The 22,222-nt window shown below is 53.3% G+C and overlaps 1 protein-coding gene across 1 annotated transcript; it reads right to left on the minus strand.

The window, feature by feature from the left end:
* Positions 1-13,713: 13,713 nt before the first annotated feature.
* Positions 13,714-14,756, minus strand: LOC130582721 (olfactory receptor 52B2-like). Its single transcript, XM_057381603.1, has one exon. It carries the CDS (start codon positions 14,719-14,721, stop codon positions 13,747-13,749), a length of 975 nt encoding a protein of 324 aa, XP_057237586.1. The 5' UTR covers positions 14,722-14,756; the 3' UTR covers positions 13,714-13,746.
* Between the last annotated feature and the right edge of the window lie 7,466 nt (positions 14,757-22,222).

A 22,222-nucleotide genomic window follows, 5' to 3' on the forward strand; every position in this document is an offset into this window, starting at 1 on the left:
CGTCCCCGTCACAGCGCGGCTGCTCTCGCCGCTCAGGAGGGAAGGCTTTACCCGTGTTTGTTGTTGACAGGGAATTTGGCAGCTCTAGGCCAGCCTCCCAGMGCCCCAGAGATCCCTCCGGCCCAAATCTCCAACACAAACAGCTCTCCAGCTCCCCGACGGGGAGGGAGGGGGTTCCCGGCTGACGGGACGCACCCGCAGGCGATGGAAAGAAACAACCGAACTTCGGGAAAASAGGAGGCGTGAGGAGTCTGACACGGAAAGCGCCGAGCAGCCGGGCGTGCTCGGGATCCGTGCGAACAACTGAGCACATCTCTATAAATAGCAACCCCTGATTTGCATAATTATTGTTATGCAGATCACTCCTGGTGATTAATTCGATAAAAGGAATTTGGAAGAGTTTCCCCATGCGAGAGGAGATCTGTGGGCTGGTCTGCTCCAGGGGATGAGAGGAGTTGGGGGCTTAGTTCCCTTCTTGGATGGATGGGAGCAGGGTGGCATCCCTGGCCATGGCAGGAGGGTGAAACAAGGTGACTTTGGGGTGCCTCCCAGTCCCAAATTGTTCTGTGATATGATTCTATAAATGCCCGGCCCTTGTATGTGGGTCAGTGGGTGACCACACCTCCCTCCAGCTCCCAGGAATCTCACCATGCCTTCTGTTGGAACCATCCATCTACAGGAAGGATTCCCTGCAGGCTGGGTCATTCCAGCACTAACAAAGCTCCAGCCACATGCAATGGGGGTGTCAGCCCCAATGGAGAAATACAGGAAGATTTTGTCCATAATAAAGCTAATAATTCCACAAGGGCAATGGTGGTGCTCAGCATCCAACACCCCTAAGGCAGGAGTGCCAGTCTGCTGAGCCCTGGTTAGGATTGCAGGTGTTACAGGAATCATGGAAACATAGAGTGGGTTGGGCTGGAAGGGACCTCAAAGCCCACCCAGTGCCACCCCTGCCATGGCAGGAACACCTCCCACTGTCCCAGGCTGCTCCCAGCCCCAATGTCCAGCCTGGCCTTGGGCACTCAAAGGGATCCAGGGGCAGCCACAGCTTCTCTGGGCACCCTGCTCTGGGACCCCCATCCTYACAGGGAAGAATATCCCAATATCTAACCTCTTTTGGTGTTAAACCATTCCCTTTGTCCTATCACTCTCTGTCCCTGTAAAAAGTMATTTTCCACTTGGACTGCTAATCCAAATAAATCCAAAATACGAGGTGATACCTGGCTGCGTTGCACTCAGAGCCCAGAGCGCAGCAGGTTCGCTGCTGTAACGATATCAGTGAACAGTTTGTGTTCTCCAGGGCAGCGCTGGGCAGATGATGTCTGCTGTCCTGGCCAGACTGGAAACTTGTGTCTGGAATGGTCCAAGGCTGCTGCCTCTGCCAGGGAATGTGGGTGGACACTGAACCTCAGCCATCGTACGAAGGAACAAATGGAAATGTCCAGCCTTCAACTCAAAGGTTGGTTCCCAAGCAACCTCATCTGTGGGGCAGAGGAGAGCCATGACGTGGGAAATGTGGGYTCATGGGACTCCAGGACCATTTCCATTTGAGATAAACACTTCATTRCCTATAATGAAAAGAGAAAAAAGCCCCTTGCAACAGTGTCAGAACAGGTAAGTGAAAAGCGCACCTTCATTTAGAGGCTTCCAAGCATCCTGGTGGTGATGGAGCACCTAATTTACAMCTAATTTTACAAGGCTGATTAATTAGGATACCTAACAGTGCATCCAACAGGAGATTCTGTCGCCCCAGTAACCCACCTGGGGCTCAGCCCCTAGGTGTAGGTCCAAGGGCTTCTTTGCCTCACTTCTTGCTATGATTTCTCAGATTCTGGTTCGAAAATAAAATGTTCTTCTTGTAGGTCCTCTCCCTGGCAATAAAACTACTCAATATTTCAGGAATGTGTTTGGAAGGTCAGCTTATTTTTCAAAAGTCTAAGAGAAAATGTAGGAAATATACTGGAGTTAATGAAGGAGATATGTAACTATATAATAGTTCACAGAGCTACGAATGTGGAAGATGTACAAAAAGCAAAAATCTTTTTGGCATCAACGTCACCATTGCCATGGCCAACCCCCTGTAAAGCCTCCAGGGACCCTCCTTTTCTGCAGGGACCCTTCTTTCCTTGTTCAGTGAACCCCCCCCCATCTTGCAAAGTTTGCTTCAGGGGTGTAAAACACTCTGGAACTTCACACCCCAGCCAGCCTTTGGGTCCCTCTGGGGTTCTGCTGCCAGCCCTGCACCCTCACACCTGAGCTCACCCCTCTCCTGTCACCGGCTCCCAGYAATGGCATATTTTGGCAGCATCCACATTCAATTCCCTGTTCCCAGAGCAGACACACTCCAGCACCAACAGCAGAACAAATATTTACCTAGTTGAGAAAAATTGTGTCTGTTTCAAAACAAAACAGAAAGGACACAAATGTGTCTCAGCATCCCATGGTTCATTTCTTGTTCGTGTTATGCATGGAAAGAAGTCTTCACAGTCCCCAGGTCGCTGTTCAATTTCATCTGCAAAATCCACAAACCAATGTTCACAGAGGGAGCAGAAAAACCCAGGTGCAGAGCCAAATCGCTCCATTTATTTAGCCTTCACTCACAGCTTTCCGGATATTTGATGTTGACATCAATTTCCTAAAATACRAAAGTTTTCTTCCATCAGAAATCTCCTGATCCATTCACAGAGCCTGGCTCTTTCTTATCTCGTGTCCCAGACAAGTCCCGAAGGATGTGGGTGCTGTCTGTTCCCTGAGCGTGCCAGGAGCCAACGCTCCCAGAGCCCAGCGCGTGTTTGCAGTCCCAAGGAGCTGCTCCGCTCTTGTCTGCTCGGGCAGAACCCTCTGCCACGCAYACCTGGGATGGCACACCCATACCATGTGGCTCCCTGTCTCCACAAATGATCCTGTGTCCCCCTCACTGCCACCAACAACCCTGTGGCTGCTGGGGACAGCAGTGGCAGTGACCCCGCCACCYTCCCATCAACGCTGGCTGGAGCACCGGCTCCAGCTCACTGAGAAGTGATGGGATAGCAAAAGGAGAAAYSGTTTTAAACTRAAAGAAGGGAGATTTAGRTGGGATATTGGGCAGGAATTGYTCCCTGGGAGGGTGGGCAGGCCCTGGCACAGGGTGCCCAGAGAARCTGTGGCTGYCCCTGGATCCCTTTGAGTGYCCAAGGCCAGGCTGGACAYTGGGGCTGGGAGCAGCCTGGGACAGTGGGAGGTGTCCCTGCCATGGCAGGGGTGGMAYKGGATGGGCTTTGAGGTCCCTCCCAACCCAAACCATTCCATGATTCCATGATTCAGGGAGGAATTTTGCTGAGGAAGCAAATGAGTTGTTTCCCAATGTCTCATCTCAGCACTGGGCACTGCCTCCTGACACCCCCTGCACTCATGTGTCAACAAATGTCAACTTGCCCAAAGCTAAAGTCATTCCATGGAACCAGTGTATCTCAAAACCATATGGAATTCTCTCTCTGAAATGGGCTTTCATCAGTGCACCTGGGGCTGATTTTCTCTTGACTCATGGAAAGACCATAGTTGGTGATGTTCATAGCAAGGTGCATGGAAAACAGTCATGAATTCTGCTTCTGGGTGGTCTTGGAAAACTATGGAGACCTTCAGACTCTGATGTTCTGGCTCAATGCAGATTCACCCCTCAGAAAGTGATCCACATGTCCCTACACCCCATTCTGGGAACTGTGAGCCACTACAAACAAGTGTTGTATCCCTAAAACTTCAGTGCTGGATGGTGTTCACCTGTAGGTCACAGAATTCTGTGTGAAAATGAGAAGATTTAAGTGAAAAATGGATCAAAATTGACACGTGGCTGCTGGAAGGTCAATACAGCAGGGCTCAAGCAGTCCAGGAGGATTGTAGATACATTGATGACTTGCAATTCAGCRTTCCCTGGGCTTTGGGGATCCTGATGGATCCCTTCCAGCTCAGGAGATTCTGYGACTGTAAGATCTACCCTTGCTCAAAAGAGCCCTGCAAGGAGGATGGRCAGGCAGAGCTCAGAAACAGCTCAGATTATCACACTGCAAACATGCACAGCAGAGTTTGGGGCCATACCAAGTGTGAACAGGACAGCTTCTCAGTCCTCCAAAGATGCCACTGAGAAATCAACTTGGCACCCAAAACTTCCCCTCTCCACACAGGCATGGAGAAATAGGCAAGGTAATTGCTGGGAAATCTACTGCTGTTCTCCTGAGCCTCTCACAGCAGTTAATTATTCTCATTATTTAAAATAAGGCTTTTATTTCTAATCAGAATATGTCTGCCTTCATTTTCCCTTCATTTCAATTCATCCTTCTCAAGGGCATTTAATGATCCTCAGTATCAGATGTTTTCTCCTGAGACATCCACAGTGAGATGCCTCTACAGCTCTTTAGAAGTTAATGTTTTGTACCCTGTAGAGAATGAGTGTTTTTCTCCAGGGCTGGAATAATGGTGGTTCTGCCTTCCTCCTCCCCACACTTTTTTTTGTCTTTTCAAACACTGACCCCAAAATAGAACTTGAGAGGAACTTTGCACAAGGGCCCAGAGTGACAGGACAAAGAGGAATGTGATATTCCAGTGCCAGAGGGCAGGGCCAGATGGGATATTGAGCAGGAATTGTTCCCTGGGAGGGTGGGCAGGCCCTGGCACAGGGTGCCCAGAGAAGCTGTGGCTGCCCCTGGATCCCTTTGAGTGCCCAAGGCCAGGCTGGACATTGGGGCTGGGAGCAGCCTGGGACAGTGGGAGGTGTCCCTGCTCATGGCAGGGGTGGCACTGGATGGGCTTTGAGGTCCCTCCCAAGCCAAACCAGCATGGGAATGTTCCCTGGGTATCCCTGGCCCTTGAGAGGCTGCGCAGAATCAACCCCTGCCCAACAGCCACAAATTGGTGACCTCTGGAAGGGACTGAGGGCCCAGAGGTGACTCCCCCATACCAAGGATGCCCCTCAGGATGCCGGGGATGGGAGCTGGGGCAGTGCCATTGCCAGCTGCCATCACAACCTGCTCCTCTCACTTCCAGCAAGGCTTCCACTGGCTAAAAAAGGACAAAACTTCAGTGTTAGGGGTCTTGAACACACGTGACACAACCTAACCCAAAACAGTGACTCCCAGGCACAGAACTGTGGGGGAGTCCTGGCTGGACAGGACCCAGGGATGTCTCRGGCCCCATTGCCTGCACAATCAGTGTCAGCCAAGGSTTGAGTCTCAACACTCTCCAAGGAYRGAGCAGACGAGCTCCCCAGAAAAGCTGCTCCGGTTCCTGCTCTGGTTCCTGCTCTGGGGCTGTAAATCAGACAGCTGTAAATCAGACAGCCCTGTGCAAGCCCAGGCCAGCCCCCCGCTCCCAGGGACATGTGGAGGCATTCGAGGTGGTACCAGGGCATCCTCCTCCTCGCCTCAACAGGGAGAGACATTTTCCTCTTCTCCCCAGCTCAATTTGCCGCCCTTCATCCCCCACCCTCACTTACACTTCAAAATGTAGGTCTTGACTGAAGAAATAGAAAATTCACACTTTGTTCCCATTGCATSTGGTAATTTGCATTGTCCAGAAAGAGCTGGGATCCGGGCAGATGTTCCACATTCCTCCGTTGCTCCAGTGCAGAGGGAACTCTCCAGATGCTGCTCACGTTCCAAAGATGCCCATGACTCAAAGCAGGGGTTTGCTCCCCTTGACTCACCAGACAAGCAGAAGAGTTTGGGGCAGAAGGGTATTTTTCACCATAAACACTACAATGGTTCTCATGAGAAACTCTCCCAGCCCAAGGGATGGCCACACTGCTGGGTCAAGGCAGCACCCACGGCTCACCTGAACTTACCTGATGGCCTCCCATGCCCTCAGCAGACACTCAAGGAATCTGTCTTGATTTCCAGTAGTTCCTGGGACCAAAAGCTCATTTATCACCGCAAAGGACTGCTGTGATGACCCACCTTTGCCTCTTCATAACCCCAAAAAAATAACCTGCAAGGCGCTTTGCTTTCATTTTTATTCAAAGGGGACTGGGAAGGAGCCCTCAGGTGTTGTAGCTGCTGAGCAAAGCTGCATCCAAGTGCTGGTTCCTCCTGATTTCCCCACCCTCATGTCACCCCATCCCTACTGGGACAGTGGGAGAGGGGTCCCACGGKGACTGGGCAGTGCTGGKCAGTGCTGGGGGAAGGAGCAGGACCTGCCCTGGGGCCAGCACAACTCCAGCCCCACTTGTCCCCCCATCCACACCCAGAAATGTTGTCCTGGGGACGGGGTGAAGTGTTTGGGAGCAAGCCAAGGGACACTGGCCCTGTGCTGCCACCACGACCCCTCCCTGGCTGCAGGGACACACCGGGACCCTCCCGCTGGGTCCAAGCATGGCCCAAGTGTCCCCACCAAACCCCTCCTTCCCGCAGACCCCTGAGCCTCCCCAGCCCCCCTCGCTGGGGCCAGGCCCCTGAGATGGTGCAGCCCTCGCTCCTTTCTAGGGGTGACTGCACTCACCTCCATTAAATCAGTGTCTGCATCAGCTAAAAACATCGTTAACAATGATTTCATCCTTGTTTCTACACAACCAATACCAATCATGTAATATCAGACCCAGCATCAGGCAAATCCCTGCAGAACCTCTCCAGGAATATACAGAAAATGAGATGTATATTGGAGAGAGATTTTGCAGTTGGCCAAAGTACATCAGCAGCTGCTTTACTTATTATTTATTATCAATTTGTCTGTGTGACATAATGAGCTCTGTATTACAATGTTGTGAATATAAAAAATACTCAGGTTGCATCAAGCCTTGGGGTAACYTTTTCAGGCTTGGGGTAACTTTATCACCCCATGTGGGATCATCAGAAAATGAAATTCCATGACTCCATGGAAGCTGAATGCCGAAACAAGCACTGATTGCCATTAATTACATTCCTGYCCTTTTACACTTTATTGATCAAGTCTCATATTCACTTTGCCATTATTTTATTTGAATCTAAAGGCAAATGAAGCTGTTTCAGATTTCTCTGATAATCCTATTTCTCCATTACATTTAAGCACATAAGCTTATGGCTTTCCTGACTTAAGTCAAAAACTTTTTTTTTTAACTAATTTGGCTGAGCCACGGATACCTGAGGAAGGTTTGCTCACCATCTGTGCCAGGCAAGCAGAAGGAGAAGGGGGTGGACGGGGAGCAGAGAATGCYGAGGGTTTGGGGCACCGTGGCAGTGGACAGAGCAGGTCACACACGGGCAGCACAGGGGCTCAAGGGGTCACTGCAGTGACCAAGGACACCAAGCTCCCAGAAGGGCAGCAGCGGACGTGACACGGACTTGGATGGACATCCAAGGCTGAGACTTCTCCAGCCCAGGCAACCCCTCCAAGAACAAGGAGGGGGTGGGATCCTGACTGCTTGGGTGCTGACRTGTCTTGGTGCAACACATCAACCATTCCTCATCGCAGGAGCTGTGCAGCCACAGAATCAGTGAACTGCAGGAGGGTTGGGGTGTGGAGGACCTAAAGTCCATCTCTCACTGCACCACTGTGCCGTGGGCAGGGACAGCTTCCACTGCACCAGGCTGGGCAGGGAGCCATCCAGAGCAGCCTTGGACACTCCCRGGGACAGGGAGGTCACYGCCTCTTTGGCCAACCTGTGCCATTTCAGGTGTAAGGAAAAGGCTGCAAGAGCAGCTGAATGACACCCAGGGCTGGTTCAGGGCAGCTGAGCTCACAGCCAGCATTGCTCAGACACAGACACCTTAACTCCTGTGACACATTTTGACTGGAACTAGTAAATACTGGGCAATTGGCTTCACCAGGCTCCTTCTCCACTATCCTGGTTCCTTCATCCTGGYTAGGAGCCGGCATTTCTGCTGCTGGAGCCTTTGAGACGAGGATCATTTGCCTGCAGCTGCTGGGAACTAAAGCAAAACACTGAGTCCCAGAGTCACTGAGGCCAGGGAAGCCTTCTCAGCCCAGCAAATCCAGCCACTTGTACAGGACCTCTCCCTACCATGGAAAAGTTTATCTGTTCTGTCCCTCAGCTGGGGCGATAGCTCCAACATTCTCCCTGGACGTTCTCCTTCCACCCCTCACGGGAATCGATGAGATAACCCAGGCCAGCTTGCCGGGCTAGTGAGCCCTCTCTGGCTGGCCAGTGAGCCCTCTCTGGCTAGTGAGTTATGTCTCTCCCTGGCACCAGTTGTTGTTCCCAGTTGGTAACAAAGAGCTGGCCTTCAGAACAGGATGTGGGGAGATAAGCTGGAATTCCTGACTGACACACACTTCACTTTACAAGCTACAGAAGTTACACAAACTTTCACGGAGGCAGAAGCCTCCTGCATACATCCTAGAAACATGTAGGGCTTCTCCTCGGAGTTTGGATGCAAATTCCACAGATATTTTGCTGGGAATTGAGCAGAAGGACTCTATGTGCAGTCCATCATCAGTTCGGTGGTAAATCACACTGAACCCTATTCCATACTATTTCTTTGCTAGCTCTAATATAGGTACCTTTTCATCATACACTATTTTTTATCTACCAGTAGTCCTGTTTGCTTTATCCTGTGCAGTAAGCAGTCTGTTTAAAGTCTAATGACTGTTAATTTTGWGTCTATTCAATTAATAATTCATTTTGTAATGGACCTGATTAGCCATTCTTAAGAACTTGCAAATGAGACACATTTGGGGTATAGAACACCTCAAAACTACTGCCAGAAATCTGAGTCAGAGACAGGACTTGTCTGAGCTCTCATCTCCATTTGTAACACCCTTCCCCAGCACTGCCAAGGCCACCACCAGCACATGTCCCCCAGTGCCACATGCACAAGGCTCTGAAATCCCTCAGGGATGTGACTCCCCCGGGCAGCTGTGCCAGGGCTGGACAGCGCTTCAGGGTAGGGAATCATCCCAATGTCCCCCCTGAGCTTCCCCTGGCCCAGCCTGAGGCCATTCCCTCTCCTCCTGTCCCTGTTTTCCCTGGAGCAGAGCCCGAACCCCCCGGCTGCCCCCTCCTGTCAGGGAGTTGTGCAGAGCCACAGGGTCCCCCCGGAGCCTCCTTTGCTCCAGGCTCAGCCCCTTTCCCAGCTCCCTCAGCCATTCCTGGGGCTCCAGCCCCTTCCCAGCTCTGCTCCCTGCCCTGGACACGCTCCAGCAGATTCAMACTGGATGTGAAGAGAAACAAAAGCCTGAAAAGGCTGAAACAACAGTGTCATGTCCCTGTCACGCTCCTTCTGAGCTATCAGCCACCTCCTGCAGCAGCTCTGGGACAGACCCAGCCTGTTGGGACAGACCCACCCGTGTTTACACCTGGGCCAGGAGTGCCCTGGAGCACCACAGCGGGGGAGTTGTGGCAAAGGGCACCGGGGACATCACCACTTCATTTCCCTGGGTATTTCCTACTCTTGCACTAATTAACTGCACTAATTGTACAAGCCCTGTGGACCTTCAGGCTGTCCCTGAAGGAAGCTCAGTGAGCCCTCAGCACCCCATCACTCATCACCCACACCACAGTCACTCTGCACCATCCATTGCCTGATCCTGGGTCCCAAAGAGATTCCCATGGCTATGCCCRGACCAGCTGGGGCTGGGAGGGACCTGTCCATCAGGTGTGAGCTCTATCCCTGTCCTTGCCCTAGRCTGGAAGTGTTTTAGGACCTGGAACTGTTTTTGCGTTTTGGGAACCACAGTGGAGAGGTAATTGTGCGCTCTGAGCTAGAGACCAGCAGACATTCCTGCTACAAACCTCTTAGYTGATTTTGTCCCCATTTCTGATTTTATTGGACCTCCTAGAAACCTGCAGAGACTCTCGGCAGGCTGTGTGAACTGCAGCCAGCAGCTTCCTGACTGCCACCACCCTTCAGAGAGCTGYTAGGGACCTTTGGGATCAGTAGGAATCTCTAATCCATGAGCTCAAACCAGTCAAAAACCTCCCCCCTGAAGGCTGACACCATCTCATTTCAGGCAGGACAGTTCAAGGACRTGGTGCTGTTGTTATCTGCTTGTCTGGGAAGAGGGATTGTTATTAAATTAACATTTCACCGAACCATAGAATCATCCTGTTCCACAGGCAGGGACACCTTCCACTAGACCAGGCTGGGGCTCCAAGCCCCATCCAACCTGACCTGGAACRCTTCCAGGGATGGGGCATCTCGTGAACTCTCAGTCAGTTCCTCAGCCATCCCAGCGAGCTCCGGGCATCCAGGAACCCCCTCCTCTCTCTCCCCTCTCCATCCCTCCCAAGGAGCTTCTCTCCTGCCGTTTGCCAGACAGTGATGGGGGAAGTGGGAGAACRAAAATCATGAAGCTCCACTGCTCTAATTCACCCAGAGTTGTGCAGATGAAGGACTGTTAACAAAGCACCACTGTCTGTGAAGAGCAATAAAACGGAGTGGAAATGGGGAACTCAAACCTGACACACTCGAGGCTTTGTCCCTGTCGGTGCAGCAAAGCAATCACACCCTGGAGAGCGTTTTCCTTTCAAACATCTGCCAAGAGCTTAACTCGGCACAAACCTGAGGCTCCATCTCCTCTCCAGATGCAGGCTCAGATCCTTCTCCATACACAGAAACATTCACTGAGGGCAGAGGAGTGTTTCTCAGTGACTTCCRCTTATCTCCCAAAGATTTTTGAGGTTTTGTTTACTCCTTGCATGTGCTGTGTGGGAATAATACCAGTTGAAATTATGGAATCATGGAATTGTGGAATAGTTGGGGCAGGGAGGGACCTTAAAGCTCATCTCATTCTAACHCCGTGTCACAGGCAGGGAACCTTTCTCCTTCCCTTTCTTCCTGCCAGGCAAAATTCCTTGTAATCCAAACACACTGTCAAAACCCATGAACTGAGCTAAAAAAAGAATTAAGTGTCTCCAGATTTTTAAAATCTATGGAGGGAAGGAGCTGTGTTCCCTCCGCCCCCCCCCCCCCCCCCATGGGAGTTATTAAGCTCACCTTTTAACCACTTTGAAATATAAATCTCTCTGCTCGGCTGGCTAATGCCCCATTAGGCACGGGCCCCTGGCCAGGAATGGCCCAGCTGGTGATTCATTGACTTGGGGACATTTCCCTGGGCAGTTTGCTCCAAACCTGGCCACCACATCCACCCAAGGAGCAGAGCAGCACGTTTAAAACTGCCTCCTCCATCATATAAAACCTTTCTGGGAAACCCCAAGGAGCAGACAGATCCATGGAATCATGCAATCAGAGAACAGCTTGGRCWGGAAAGGACCTTAAAACTCATCTCATTCCATCCCCTGCCACRGGCAGGGGCACCTTCCACTATCCCAGGCTGCTGCAAGCCCCATATATTGGCAAATCCGGGGTCAGCTCAATGGTTCTCAGAGCTGCCGACAGCAACGCACTCTCCTGACACATTTTCCTTCTCACAGCTCCATCTATCAAAAATCACACTGCTGCTCTGTGCAAACACTTTTTTTTTTTTTTTTTTTTTTTTTTTTTTTGCTAAGAAAGCCAACGCAAACACGAATGTTCTGAGGACATTAAAAAAACCCAACGACACGAGCAGCTTTTGTACCCAGCTCCGTTATCTCCGCTGGTAGACAAACAGCCTTTAATGAACAGACTTTCATTTCCCCTGTGCCCGTCGCAGAGTGCCACCTTTGATCAAACCAGAGGAAAACAAAACACAGAAAAGAAGAAGTGTGTTGCAAAAGTGAAGAACTTTCGGGGGGCTCTGATCTGAAATCATTAATCTGTCTCTTCCCCTTTTCTTTGAAGTGGCAGTAGCATTACTGGTACGGCTGRAGCAGAGTTTGCAGGTTGGGGTGGGCTGCTGTGATCATCCCACCTCCTGTGTCATTCAGGTGTGAACACACCTGGTCCCAGAGAGCACCCACAGCTCCTGCTCTCCATCAGGAACACAGGGTTCAGTCAGTCCCACCCAGAATGATCCACCCTGATGCAGGGCACGATATCCAATGGAGTCCAGATCCTGGGAGAGCCATTCCCCAGCATCTCTGGGGTCACCACCCCCTCCAAAGGAGACACCTCTGAGGTCCAGGTGTGCAGCAGARGTTTCCTCACCATGGGCAGGTCTGGAAGAGCTTTGCAGCCCAGTCAAGCTGTGGGACTGGAGAGTGCTGTCAGCCCTCACAGTMGGGGCAAAAGGACATTCTGCTGAAATGGTTGCTGTGCTCCATCTCAGGAGTAACACCAGGAGCACACTGGGCCCTTCATGGGGTCTCACAGGTGACACAGGGTCAGAGAACCCACCTCGTGGCATTGCTGAGAGATCTGAACTGTGGAGCCTCCAGAAAGGGCTCCTGAACCACCACAACCAAAACCCTCTGGTCACTGTCCGGATGAGGCAGAGCCAGACCCCAGGAAACCCCTGAGCTCAGCAGGGACCAAAAAGTGCCCAGACCYCCATCCCTCAGAGCAATGGGTAAGAGAGAAGAGCAGCTGACAGCAGGGAATGCAGAGAGGAGAAGCAAGTGTTTGTCACAGAATCCCAGGATCCCTGAGGTGGAAAAGCCCTCCCAGCCCACGGAGTCCCAGCTGTGCCCGATGCCCACYTTGTCCCCAGCCCAGAGCACTCAGTGCCACCTCCAGCCCTTCCTGGGACACCTCCAGGGATGGGGACTCCAAAGCTCCCTGGGCAGCCCCTGCCAAGGCCTGAGCACCCTTTCCATGGGSAAATTCCTCCTGGTGTCCACCCTGAGCCTTCCCTGGCCCAGCCTGAGGCCGTTCCCTCTCCTCCTGTCCCTGTTCCCTGGGAGCAGAGCCCAACACAGCACTCGGTGCTCTGGGCTGGGTGACAAGATGAGCATCGGGGCACAGCTTGGACTTGATGATCTGGGAGATCATTTTCCACCTGGAATGCTGGGATTCTGGGATTCAGGCTGTATTCCAGACACACAGGTTTTCCTCACAGCAYCTGCAGCGATGCTGAGAGCTCACCTTTCACACCTGCACCCCTGCTCATGATGGCCCAAGCCAGGGTAACACTGACCCCAGGTAGGATAAGTTTTACTGACTCAACTGCTACATCCACCAATGAGGGAAACAAGGAAAATCCAACAAAGCTCTTCTGGTGTTGAAGGATGAATCAAATATCTGGTGACAAAWCTGSTGCTTTATCAGCCASCACATGGACAGAGAAGRATCTCRAGRTGCTTTGGRCTGAGTGCTGCTGCACAGTGCCTTGCAACCCTGTGGGATGTGGTGGATGTTGGACACCATTGTCCCTTTACACACAACTCCAAAGGCTTGAATTTGGATTTGGGAAATGTTTCCCTCAAACACTGGACAATAAAGCCTTTCCCAACCTCCCAGAGCACTTCATCAGGGAAAAACCTACAGCAGCCAGAGGTGCCAGGGTCCCTGAGCAGTGAGGATGGGAGGCCATTCCGCCTCTGTGCCACGGTGAGCAGTGCGTTGCCCATCCAGCTGTGGCTGGCRTGCCATGCTCCAGTCTGGTGACCGAAAAGGTGTTCATGGTCTGGCCCCTGTTAGTAGAGGTGAAGGAACGGGCAGGAGTGAAGCTGTAGGACAGCAAATATAACCAGCTGTAGCAGGTGACAGTCAGAAGGTGTAAAAGCCTCGGTGCTTCTCAGCAGAACCTGCCCAGTCTCTGCCAATGAGGGAAATTCAGGGGAAGCAGCTGCAGGAGAAACCAGCAGCARTGCAGGTGCTGATGACCCAAGCCTACATTTCCAGAAATCACACCACCTTCASCTTCCCTTGAACCCCTTGGGCAATCCTTTTTCTCCAGGCTGAGAGGTGCTGCAGCCTTTGGGTGGCTTTCCAGAGCCCAACCCTCACCCCGTCCCTCTGCTCAGCACCCRCCGCCCCAGGCAGGGCAGGGACACTCCCCCAAGGGGCAGAGGAGGCGCAGGACGCGCTCCCGGATCTGCCTGGTCCTCACCCCGTAGACAATGGGGTTGAGCATGGGCGGCACCACGACGTAGAGGTTGGCCAGCAGGATGTGGACGTGACTCGGGATGTGGTGGCCGAAGCGATGTGTGAGGAAGGAGAAGAAGGCAGGCACGTAGAACATGAGGATCACACAGAGGTGGGAGCCACAGGTGCTGAGGGTTTTGAGACGAGCCTCTGGGGACGGGAGCCGAAACACGGCCCTGAGGATGAGCACGTAGGACACGGCGATGAGCACCACGTCCAGGCCCGAGGAGAGCAGCGCCGTGGTCAGCCCGTACCACACGTTGGCCCTGATGTCGGCGCAGGCCAGGCGGGCRATGCCCATGTGCTCGCAGTAGGTGTGGGGCATCACGTTGTGCCCGCAGTAGGGCAGCCTCTTGAGCAGGAAGATGGGGGGGAACATGATGCAGAAGCCCCGAGCGATGGCGGTCACGGCGATTTTGCCGATGACGGAGGGCGTTAAGATGGACGTGTAGCGCAGCGGGTCGCACACGGCCACGTACCGGTCGAAGGCCATGGCCAGCAGCACGGAGGATTCCACAATGAAGCTGAAATGGGTGAAGAACATCTGTGTGACGCAGGCATCGAAAGAAATCTCCCTGGCGCTGAACCAGAAGATGGCCAGCATTTTGGGCACCGTGGTGGTGGACAGCAGGAGGTCGGAGAGGGCCAGCATGGCGAGAAAGAGGTGCATGGGCTCRTGGAGGCTGCGGTCCGTGGCGATGACGAAGAGAAGGACCAGGTTGCTGAACACTGCAGTGAGGTACATCAGGCAGAAGGGCACCGAGATCCAGATGTGGGACTCCTCCATGCCCGGGATGCCGGTCAGGACGAAGGTGATGGGGTCAAAGCTGCTTTCGTTGAGCTCGTACATGGTGTTCCCGTGCTCGGGGTCAGCCTGGCTCAGCTCTGTGCCAGAAASAGAAGGGATACACCACACCTGGTGAACTTGGATTTGCCCACAACCCTGACAGATCACGACACAAGGCACCTGCCTTCCACCCTGAGGAGTTCCCTTGCTGTGTTTTGTACAAAGGACCCTGTTTGTTCTGTCAGTCCTGCAAAGTATGTCTGTAAGGAAAACACCTCTGTCCCTCCACTGCCACTGCCGGGCCTATTTCCAGCTCTGCTTTACCCACTGCCACAAAAGCCTTGTAAAAGTCATAAAAACAGTCATAAAAGTCACCCTCAGCCTTGTCAAAGTCAGTGGCTCCATCTGTGAGCACCCATAAAGCTGTGTCTGTGCTGGGACAAATACAAAAATAAATCCTGCTCCAGTATCAGTGCTGGGCAGTGTCTGGGATGTGACTCACATCCAGCTGCACCTCTGAGGGCTCAAACGTCTCTCTTGTAACCTCTTTAGGCACTGGAAGGGGCTCCAAGGTCACCTTGGAGCCTTCTCTTCTCCAGTCTGAACACCCCCAGCTCTCCCAGCCTGGCTCCAGAGCAGAAGGAGCCCTTTCTTCTGCCTTTTCCTTCATCCCTTCCTGCCTTTTCCTTCATTCTTTTTCCTTCATCCTTTTTCCACTCCTTCATGAAAAGTGGCAAAGACATGGTGGACTGCACAGAGTGATCCTTGGACAAAGCAATTCCGGCCCAAAGCAGAAACAGCCCAGAGAGACATCCCAAATGCAGAGTTCTGCACTGATGCTCAGCCCCTGGCACCRCTCCAGCCTCTGGGCTCAGTTTCCCCAGCTCCTGAAATGCGGGCCAGCCTAAGCTGGGAGCACTGTCCCAGGCTGGAAGCACTGTCCCATGACGGATCAGCCTGAGGGTATTTTCGAAGATTTGAATAATGCAAACAAGCCAAGCTGTGAGTCCTCCAGGAAAGCTTTGCCACAAGAASAACTTCGAGGAGAAGGAGCACCACYGGACTRCTGGGTTTATGTGCTTCCCCCCAGCTTACCCACCACCCCCATTCCCTGTGTAAACTCCACCATATATTAGAAAAACTCCAGGCCAGGGCTGAGATAGAGGAAAACCAGTTGGATTYGGACCAAAGACAACCCTTCCCTGCTTGCAGCCTGATTTACTTACATTGCAAACAGCAGGTACTTAAGTCAGACGTGTTTGCATTTCTAAGCGCTTCCATTAAGGATTCTCGGCCTCCCTGAACCAGAAGCCCACTGAAAACACGGCTCAGTACAGAAAAGACTTCAGCTCATGGCAAATATTTATCCAGTTGCCTCTTCCACTTGCAAACCCACGTCACCCAGGCRAATCGAGCCAGCCTGGGTCTAGAACAGGGGATTAAATCTGCCTGGGAGCGTTCCCAGCCTCCAGTGTCAGCCGGTGTTACTGTGTGTGGGCTACAAAGCAGCTCAGCAAGACTTTCCACCTCCACTTCCCAGCAATATGGAATTCTATTCCTCTCACACGCCACTTTCCTTCCCTTAGTCTTTTCAAACAGAATCACTTGCCCCAAACTGCCGTGTTTGATATAAAATGACTCACCGAGGGCCAGCCCCGAGCTGGGAAGTGCAGAGGCTGCCAGGGCTGAAGATATTGATCCTTCCCTCTCCCACACTTCAGAAGGAGCATCAGCCCCTGGACCTGGGGAGGTTTAAATTGCCGGTGCATTAACCATTAACAGCAGTTAACACTCCCGGGTGAGGCATTTCCTGCTTTTCCAGCATTTGCATTGCAAGTGATTTTCCCCTCTCCCTGCCGGTGAGCACCTGAGCAGGAGATGGGCACAACCTGAGCGCTCCCGGGATCCAGAGCATCACTGATGTTTGAGGGTGTTTTATCTGCAGCAGGTGAAAATTGTCTCATTCCACTGCTGAAACCTCCCAAARGAGTCCCCTCATGCTGCCAGGTGGGGAGGACCCTCTGCCACCCAACCCCAGCCCATGGCAATGATCTACCACTGTGATTATCATTTGAAAATCATTGATCAAATCAACTGTCTACAAAATCACGATTAGGAAGAAATTCTTCCTTGTGAGGGTGGGGAGGCCCTGGCACAGGGTGCCCAGAGAAGCTGTGGCTGCCCCTGGATCCCTTTGAGTGCCCAAGGCCAGGCTGGACATTGGGGCTGGGAGCAGCCTGGGACASTGGGAGGTGTCCCTGCCATGGCAGAGGTGGCACTGGATGGGCTTTGAGGTCCCTTCCAACTCAAACCATGCTGGGGTTCCTGATTCTGTGATTCTGTGACCTCTAAGATGATCAAGTCCAAAAGKCAATATTGAGCATGTCCTGCCTCACCCAGAGACACTGATCCCAGTCCCAACCCCTCCTTTCCCATTCCTCCTTTACCCTGGCACACATCTCTCTCCTCCCCCAAAGACAGAGAATGCCTCTCCACAGCTCCTGGGGTAACAAGGAAGCAGGAGAAGAAGGTTCTAGTCTTGCAGGAGGATCCAGAATTTTGGAAAGTCACTCTGACCAGGCACCATCATGCCTGTGGCAGCTGTGGAAATGTTCAACAGGGGCCATGCAGTTATAGAAATATTGCTGTTGCCTCTCCTCTGACACCTCATGCATCTCAAAGTGGAGCATTTGGATTGGATTMCCCTCTCTTTGGCTCTAGGAAGGGATGTGAATGATACTCTGAGCTCTCAGAGGCRGGAGCTGGGCTCCCTCCAGGGTGGGCTGCGTTTCCTCCTGATGCCCATCCCTCTGCTGGCACTGAGCTCTGTGCCCTGGCAGAACGGGAGCTGCATGGGAAATTTTTTAGTTGAAAGCTGGACTCAATTATTTTGGATGTTTTTTCCTGAGCTTAGTGATTCTGTCATGGTATGGAACAGAGGATGTACTGCTGCTGTGTCTCAAACACAGGGCTTGCCCAAGGAGCTCCAGCTTTCCTTCCTGCCACAGATTCTTCCCACCCTGGGCTGGTTCCCAGCTGCCTCCCTGCACCCCAGAGTGGGCCACAGAGATGCCCTGCACAGCCCTGCCCCACCAAGGGCTCATCCCAGCCCACACCAGCACTGGTACCAAGAGGCTTCGGTACCGAGAGGCTCCACGGGGCTGGGCAGGAGCCCAACCAGCAGGGGCTGAGTGAGGATGGAGTCCCAGAAACAGAGGGAGGAGTGGGGTGTGGGAGTGGCCATGCTGCCCCCAGAGCTGGGGCACACACAGGGGCCTCTCTGGGGTTGGCAGGAGGAAGAGGAGCCTGGAAAGCTGGTTGGGAAGCTCCAGCCTGTGCAGGAGAGATGAGACACGGACAGCATTACTCACATGAGTGGAGAAATGCTGAGACTTTGGGAGAGTGACTCTACCGGTCCCTGCAAAGCAAGAAATGGCTCTGCTGCCAGACAGTTCCACTGGGCTCGCTGTGGCATCGCCCAGGGGTTGTGGTGCCATCCCCCGGGGTTCATGCTGGCATCACCTGGTGCGGGGGGACACAGGTGACTGCCTTCACCCGGGGCCACACCCTGCAGGCTCTGGGCAGCCAGCACTGGGGGCCGGGAGGAGGACAAAGGACGGGTGGAGGATGCTCTGCAGTTGGCACAGAGTGGGACACGAGCCCCCTCTGTCCTGCAGGGCCTGAGCAGGGTCCATGCTGTGTCCTGGGGCACCCCCTCACCAAGCCCCCGCTGTCCCCTCAGGCAAAGGGGCATTTGCACCATGGCTGGAGAAGGATCTGGCCTCAGAAAAGCTGTAAGAACCCAAAATGTTCAAGGCCAGGCTGGGYGGGGCTTGGAACAATCTGTTGTAGTGGAAGGTGACCCTGCCCATGGCAAGGTGGCRGAACAAGATGAGCTTTAAGTGGAGGATGGGGGTTTGATGGCGGASGACTCCATTCTGGTGGGCCCTGCACAGAGCATGGTGTGGCGCTGGGTGGGAGCTGCTGGGGAAGCCTCCAGAGCACCCTTGCTCCACCTGCTGCTACCCCTGCCATGCACCAGCATCTGCCCCCAGACCCCCAGCACTGGCCCTGCTGCTCTGGCTGAGACTGGGATCCATCCCTCTGATCCCCCACAGCCTGTGGGGGCTGTTCTGGGGGGCTCTTCCCTCACGGCCTTCCTTGCAGAGCCACCAACACACCCACACCCAGAACCATTGTCCACAGTATCCCAGTGCAGGGGAACCGTCTGCTTCCACTCAGAGCTGGCACCACACTCCTTACACACCAGTGCCCCCACCCAGGGAAGTTACACATCTCTAGGCAGGTGCTTGGCTCACCATGGAGGGGAAGAGAAAGCCCCAAATCAGGAGAATCATCAGCCCAGAGCATCAGAGTCTGCCTGGCTCGGCTGACAGGCTTGTCCAGCCCAGACCATCTTTCTGTGCTCAGGTGCACCGAGTAAGGAGGGGCACAGTCCCTCTTTGCACACTGCAGGCATTGTGACTACATAAAAATGAGTAAAATGTCCTTAGGAAAAAGAGTGGACCAGCTGTGAGTGCCCAGGGTGCTGTGGGTGCTGTGGGGCTCAGCCTGGGAAAGCAGCAGGTGGGGAGCATGGGGCAGGGAGCGTGGCCATGCCATCCTCACTGTTGGTCTGTCCTCGCTGTTTGTCTGTCCTCACTGTCCGTCTGTCCTTGCTGTCCATCTGTCCTCGCTGTCCGTCTGTCCGTGTCCCTGCTGTCACCCCGGCCCCAGGGATGAGCACCTCAGTGGCTCTTGGCCCTGGGATGGGCAGAGTGAATGATGGAGAGGTTTGGGTTGGGAGAGACCATAAAGCTCTCCTGAGGARGCAGCATCTCAGGCCTGGAGGTACCACTGTGATGCTTCCAGCTCCCAGTTTAACATCCTTGAAATCCTCCCACTTCACATCCCTTAACGTGGCTGCAGCCCCAGGGGATTCCCAGCACAAAAGGATGCGGAAGTTGAGGTCAGCCGGGACAAAGAGTTGGTTGAGGTTGAAACTCCCTGCCTGAGACTCCACAAACCTGCAGGAATTTCCCCTTTAGCTGCCTTGGTGATTTCTGTGGTGACTCTTGGGGGATCCCTGGCATTGGTGGGGGTGACAGAGATGGGCTGTGGGTCCTGCTAAGAGAATGAATTTACTGAGTAACTAAATAATTACATAGCTAAGTAATTAAATAATGAATTTGCAGAATAACTGAATAATTAAATAACAACTCAATAACTAAATAGCTAAATAATTAAATAACTAGATAACTAAGTGCCTCGGGCTGAAGCAGCAGGCCATTAATTATCTAGCTAATTAATTATTTTAGTTAACTGCCCTCTCTGCCCTCCAGTGTGAGAGCKGCAGGAACAGCACAGGCAACAGGACCCCAGTAAAGATGCACAGGGTGGGCAGAGCTGGCCCTGAGCACAGCCACAGGAGCTGCTGCCCCACCGCCTGAACCCCCCAAATCCCAGCATCACTGAAGGTGGAAAAGACCTTCAGGATCGTCGTGCCCAGCCCCTGAGTGGTCACTCCCCTCATCAACCCTCTGAAACCATAGAGTGCAGCCGCTCTCCCACCACTGACCACGTCTCCAAGTGTCACACCCATCAGGGTGTGGTGACCGCAGGGTGAGGGGGACATGAAGGGGCAGCCAGAGCAAGGTGAGGAATCCCCATGGAAAAGCCCCTCAGTGGGGAAAGGCCAACAAAGCACAGGGTGAACCCACCACAGCAAATACTGTCACTGCACACCAAAAATGRCAAAGAATTACACAGAATGACATGRAATTACATGTAAGTACAYATGATTACATGTAATTACTCTCCTGACTCATGCTGCAGTGATAGCCGTCCTGGTCTGCCTGGCACAGGGGATGGGCAGCAGCTTCCCAGAGCTCAGATGAGCATCAATTCCACCACAGAAACCCCTCCAGCTCCGCGCTGGCACAGCCTGCAGGGAGCTCCTGCCTGGGGTGGGGACTCTCCAGGTGAGCAGGTGGGAAAAGGCTGCTGGTGCTGGACCGGAGCACAGAAGTGGGGTGAAATGGGGTCAGGCCTGCTCTGCCCCATCACAAGAAGGAGAGGTCCCCTGGGGAGCCGGGATGCCACAGGAATGTGGCTTAGACAGGGACAGARACCCCCAGACAGGGAACAGTCAGACACTGGAGCTGACTGCGGGGTGGGTTGGAGAGAGACATCAAACCTGTGCTCAGGGTCCTGGGCGGGGCTGGTGCACCCTCAGAAGCCCAGGGGAACCCACGGGGCCTCCTGCAGGTTTCGCCTGTGCTGCTCTCTGATGAGGGAATTTTCCAAGCACATCCTCGTTTTGGATGAGGGCAGGTAAGGGTCTGGAGGGGCACCCTTGGAGGAGCACAATAACCCTGGCAGCATCCTCCAACGCATGGTGCCCACGCYGGTGACACCAGAGCTGTCATTTTAGCATTTTTCTCTTCCAAGCCATGGATCTCTTCCCAACAGGTATCATTTGCCAGGACACGTGGCAGTAGCTCCTCTTCACAGGTTTATATCCGGTGTCTCCAGTCTCCAGTGCTACCCCTGCTCCTCCTGGTCTTCCTCCTCTGTCCCCATGCCTGTCCCTGACGGTCCCAGGGTCTTCCCTGCCCCACTCAGGAACTACAGGCTCGTTTCTCTCCCAGCTGGAACATCCATCACTCCGTGTCTGATCCCATAAGGGTACGGTGGCAGCATTGGCCCCTGCACTCCTGGAGCTGAAACGAACATACCCATAGAGCTGGAGATGGAGCAGGACAAACAGCCTGGTCAAATTCTGGGGAAGTTATGGAGGAAAAAGGGAGTGAGGGATACTCTGCAGACCAYGGGGCCATGATGGTGTGGGACAGGGCTAGAAAGCGACAGCCCAAGCTGGGCAACTGGGATGTCCAGCCAGGAAGCAGCTCCAGCAGGGTGCCCAGCACATTGTCACTGTCACAGTCTCGGAATTAAGTGCCTGGAGCAGTTGGGACTGGGTCTCCATGGAGCCCTGCCCTTCTGTGTACACAGGCTAGGGACAGGTTCAGGAGCTGCCCACAGGGTCTGGAACCACCGTGGCTGGAGCCAATGTGCTCTATCCCATGGTCTGCTATGAGTGAGAAGCTCACAGGGACTTTGGCAGGTCCTTTCCTATCCGGAATGTCTGAGTCCCTGTCAGATGGAGCAGGATATTGTAGGATGATGTCTGGTCCCCTCAGGACCTGACCTTGCTGTGCTGTCTTGAASAATACCTGAGAGACGATTGATGTTGTCCCCAGGAGATGATGGATATTGTCCCCAGAWGATGATGATTATTTTCCCCTGTCTGCCTCAGCAAGCATTTAGCAATTCTCATTATGGGACCTTAAGTGTTCTAATCACATCTAAGAATGATTTGGGCTGGGAGGGACCCTTAAGCCCATCCAGTCCCACCCCCTGCCACAGRCAGGGACACCTTCCACTATCCCAGAGTGCTCCAAGCCTGTTCAAGCCCAAATTTTATTCATCATGTGAATTATGAGACTTTCACCTTTGCAGAATACTGAATTTTTTGTGTCCTGAAGGGCGACTCTGTATGAGC

This window comes from Malurus melanocephalus, unplaced genomic scaffold (assembly GCF_030028575.1).
Source record: "Malurus melanocephalus ecotype Western Australia unplaced genomic scaffold, MMel_1.1 scaffold_518, whole genome shotgun sequence".
Classification (NCBI taxonomy): domain Eukaryota; kingdom Metazoa; phylum Chordata; class Aves; order Passeriformes; family Maluridae; genus Malurus; species Malurus melanocephalus.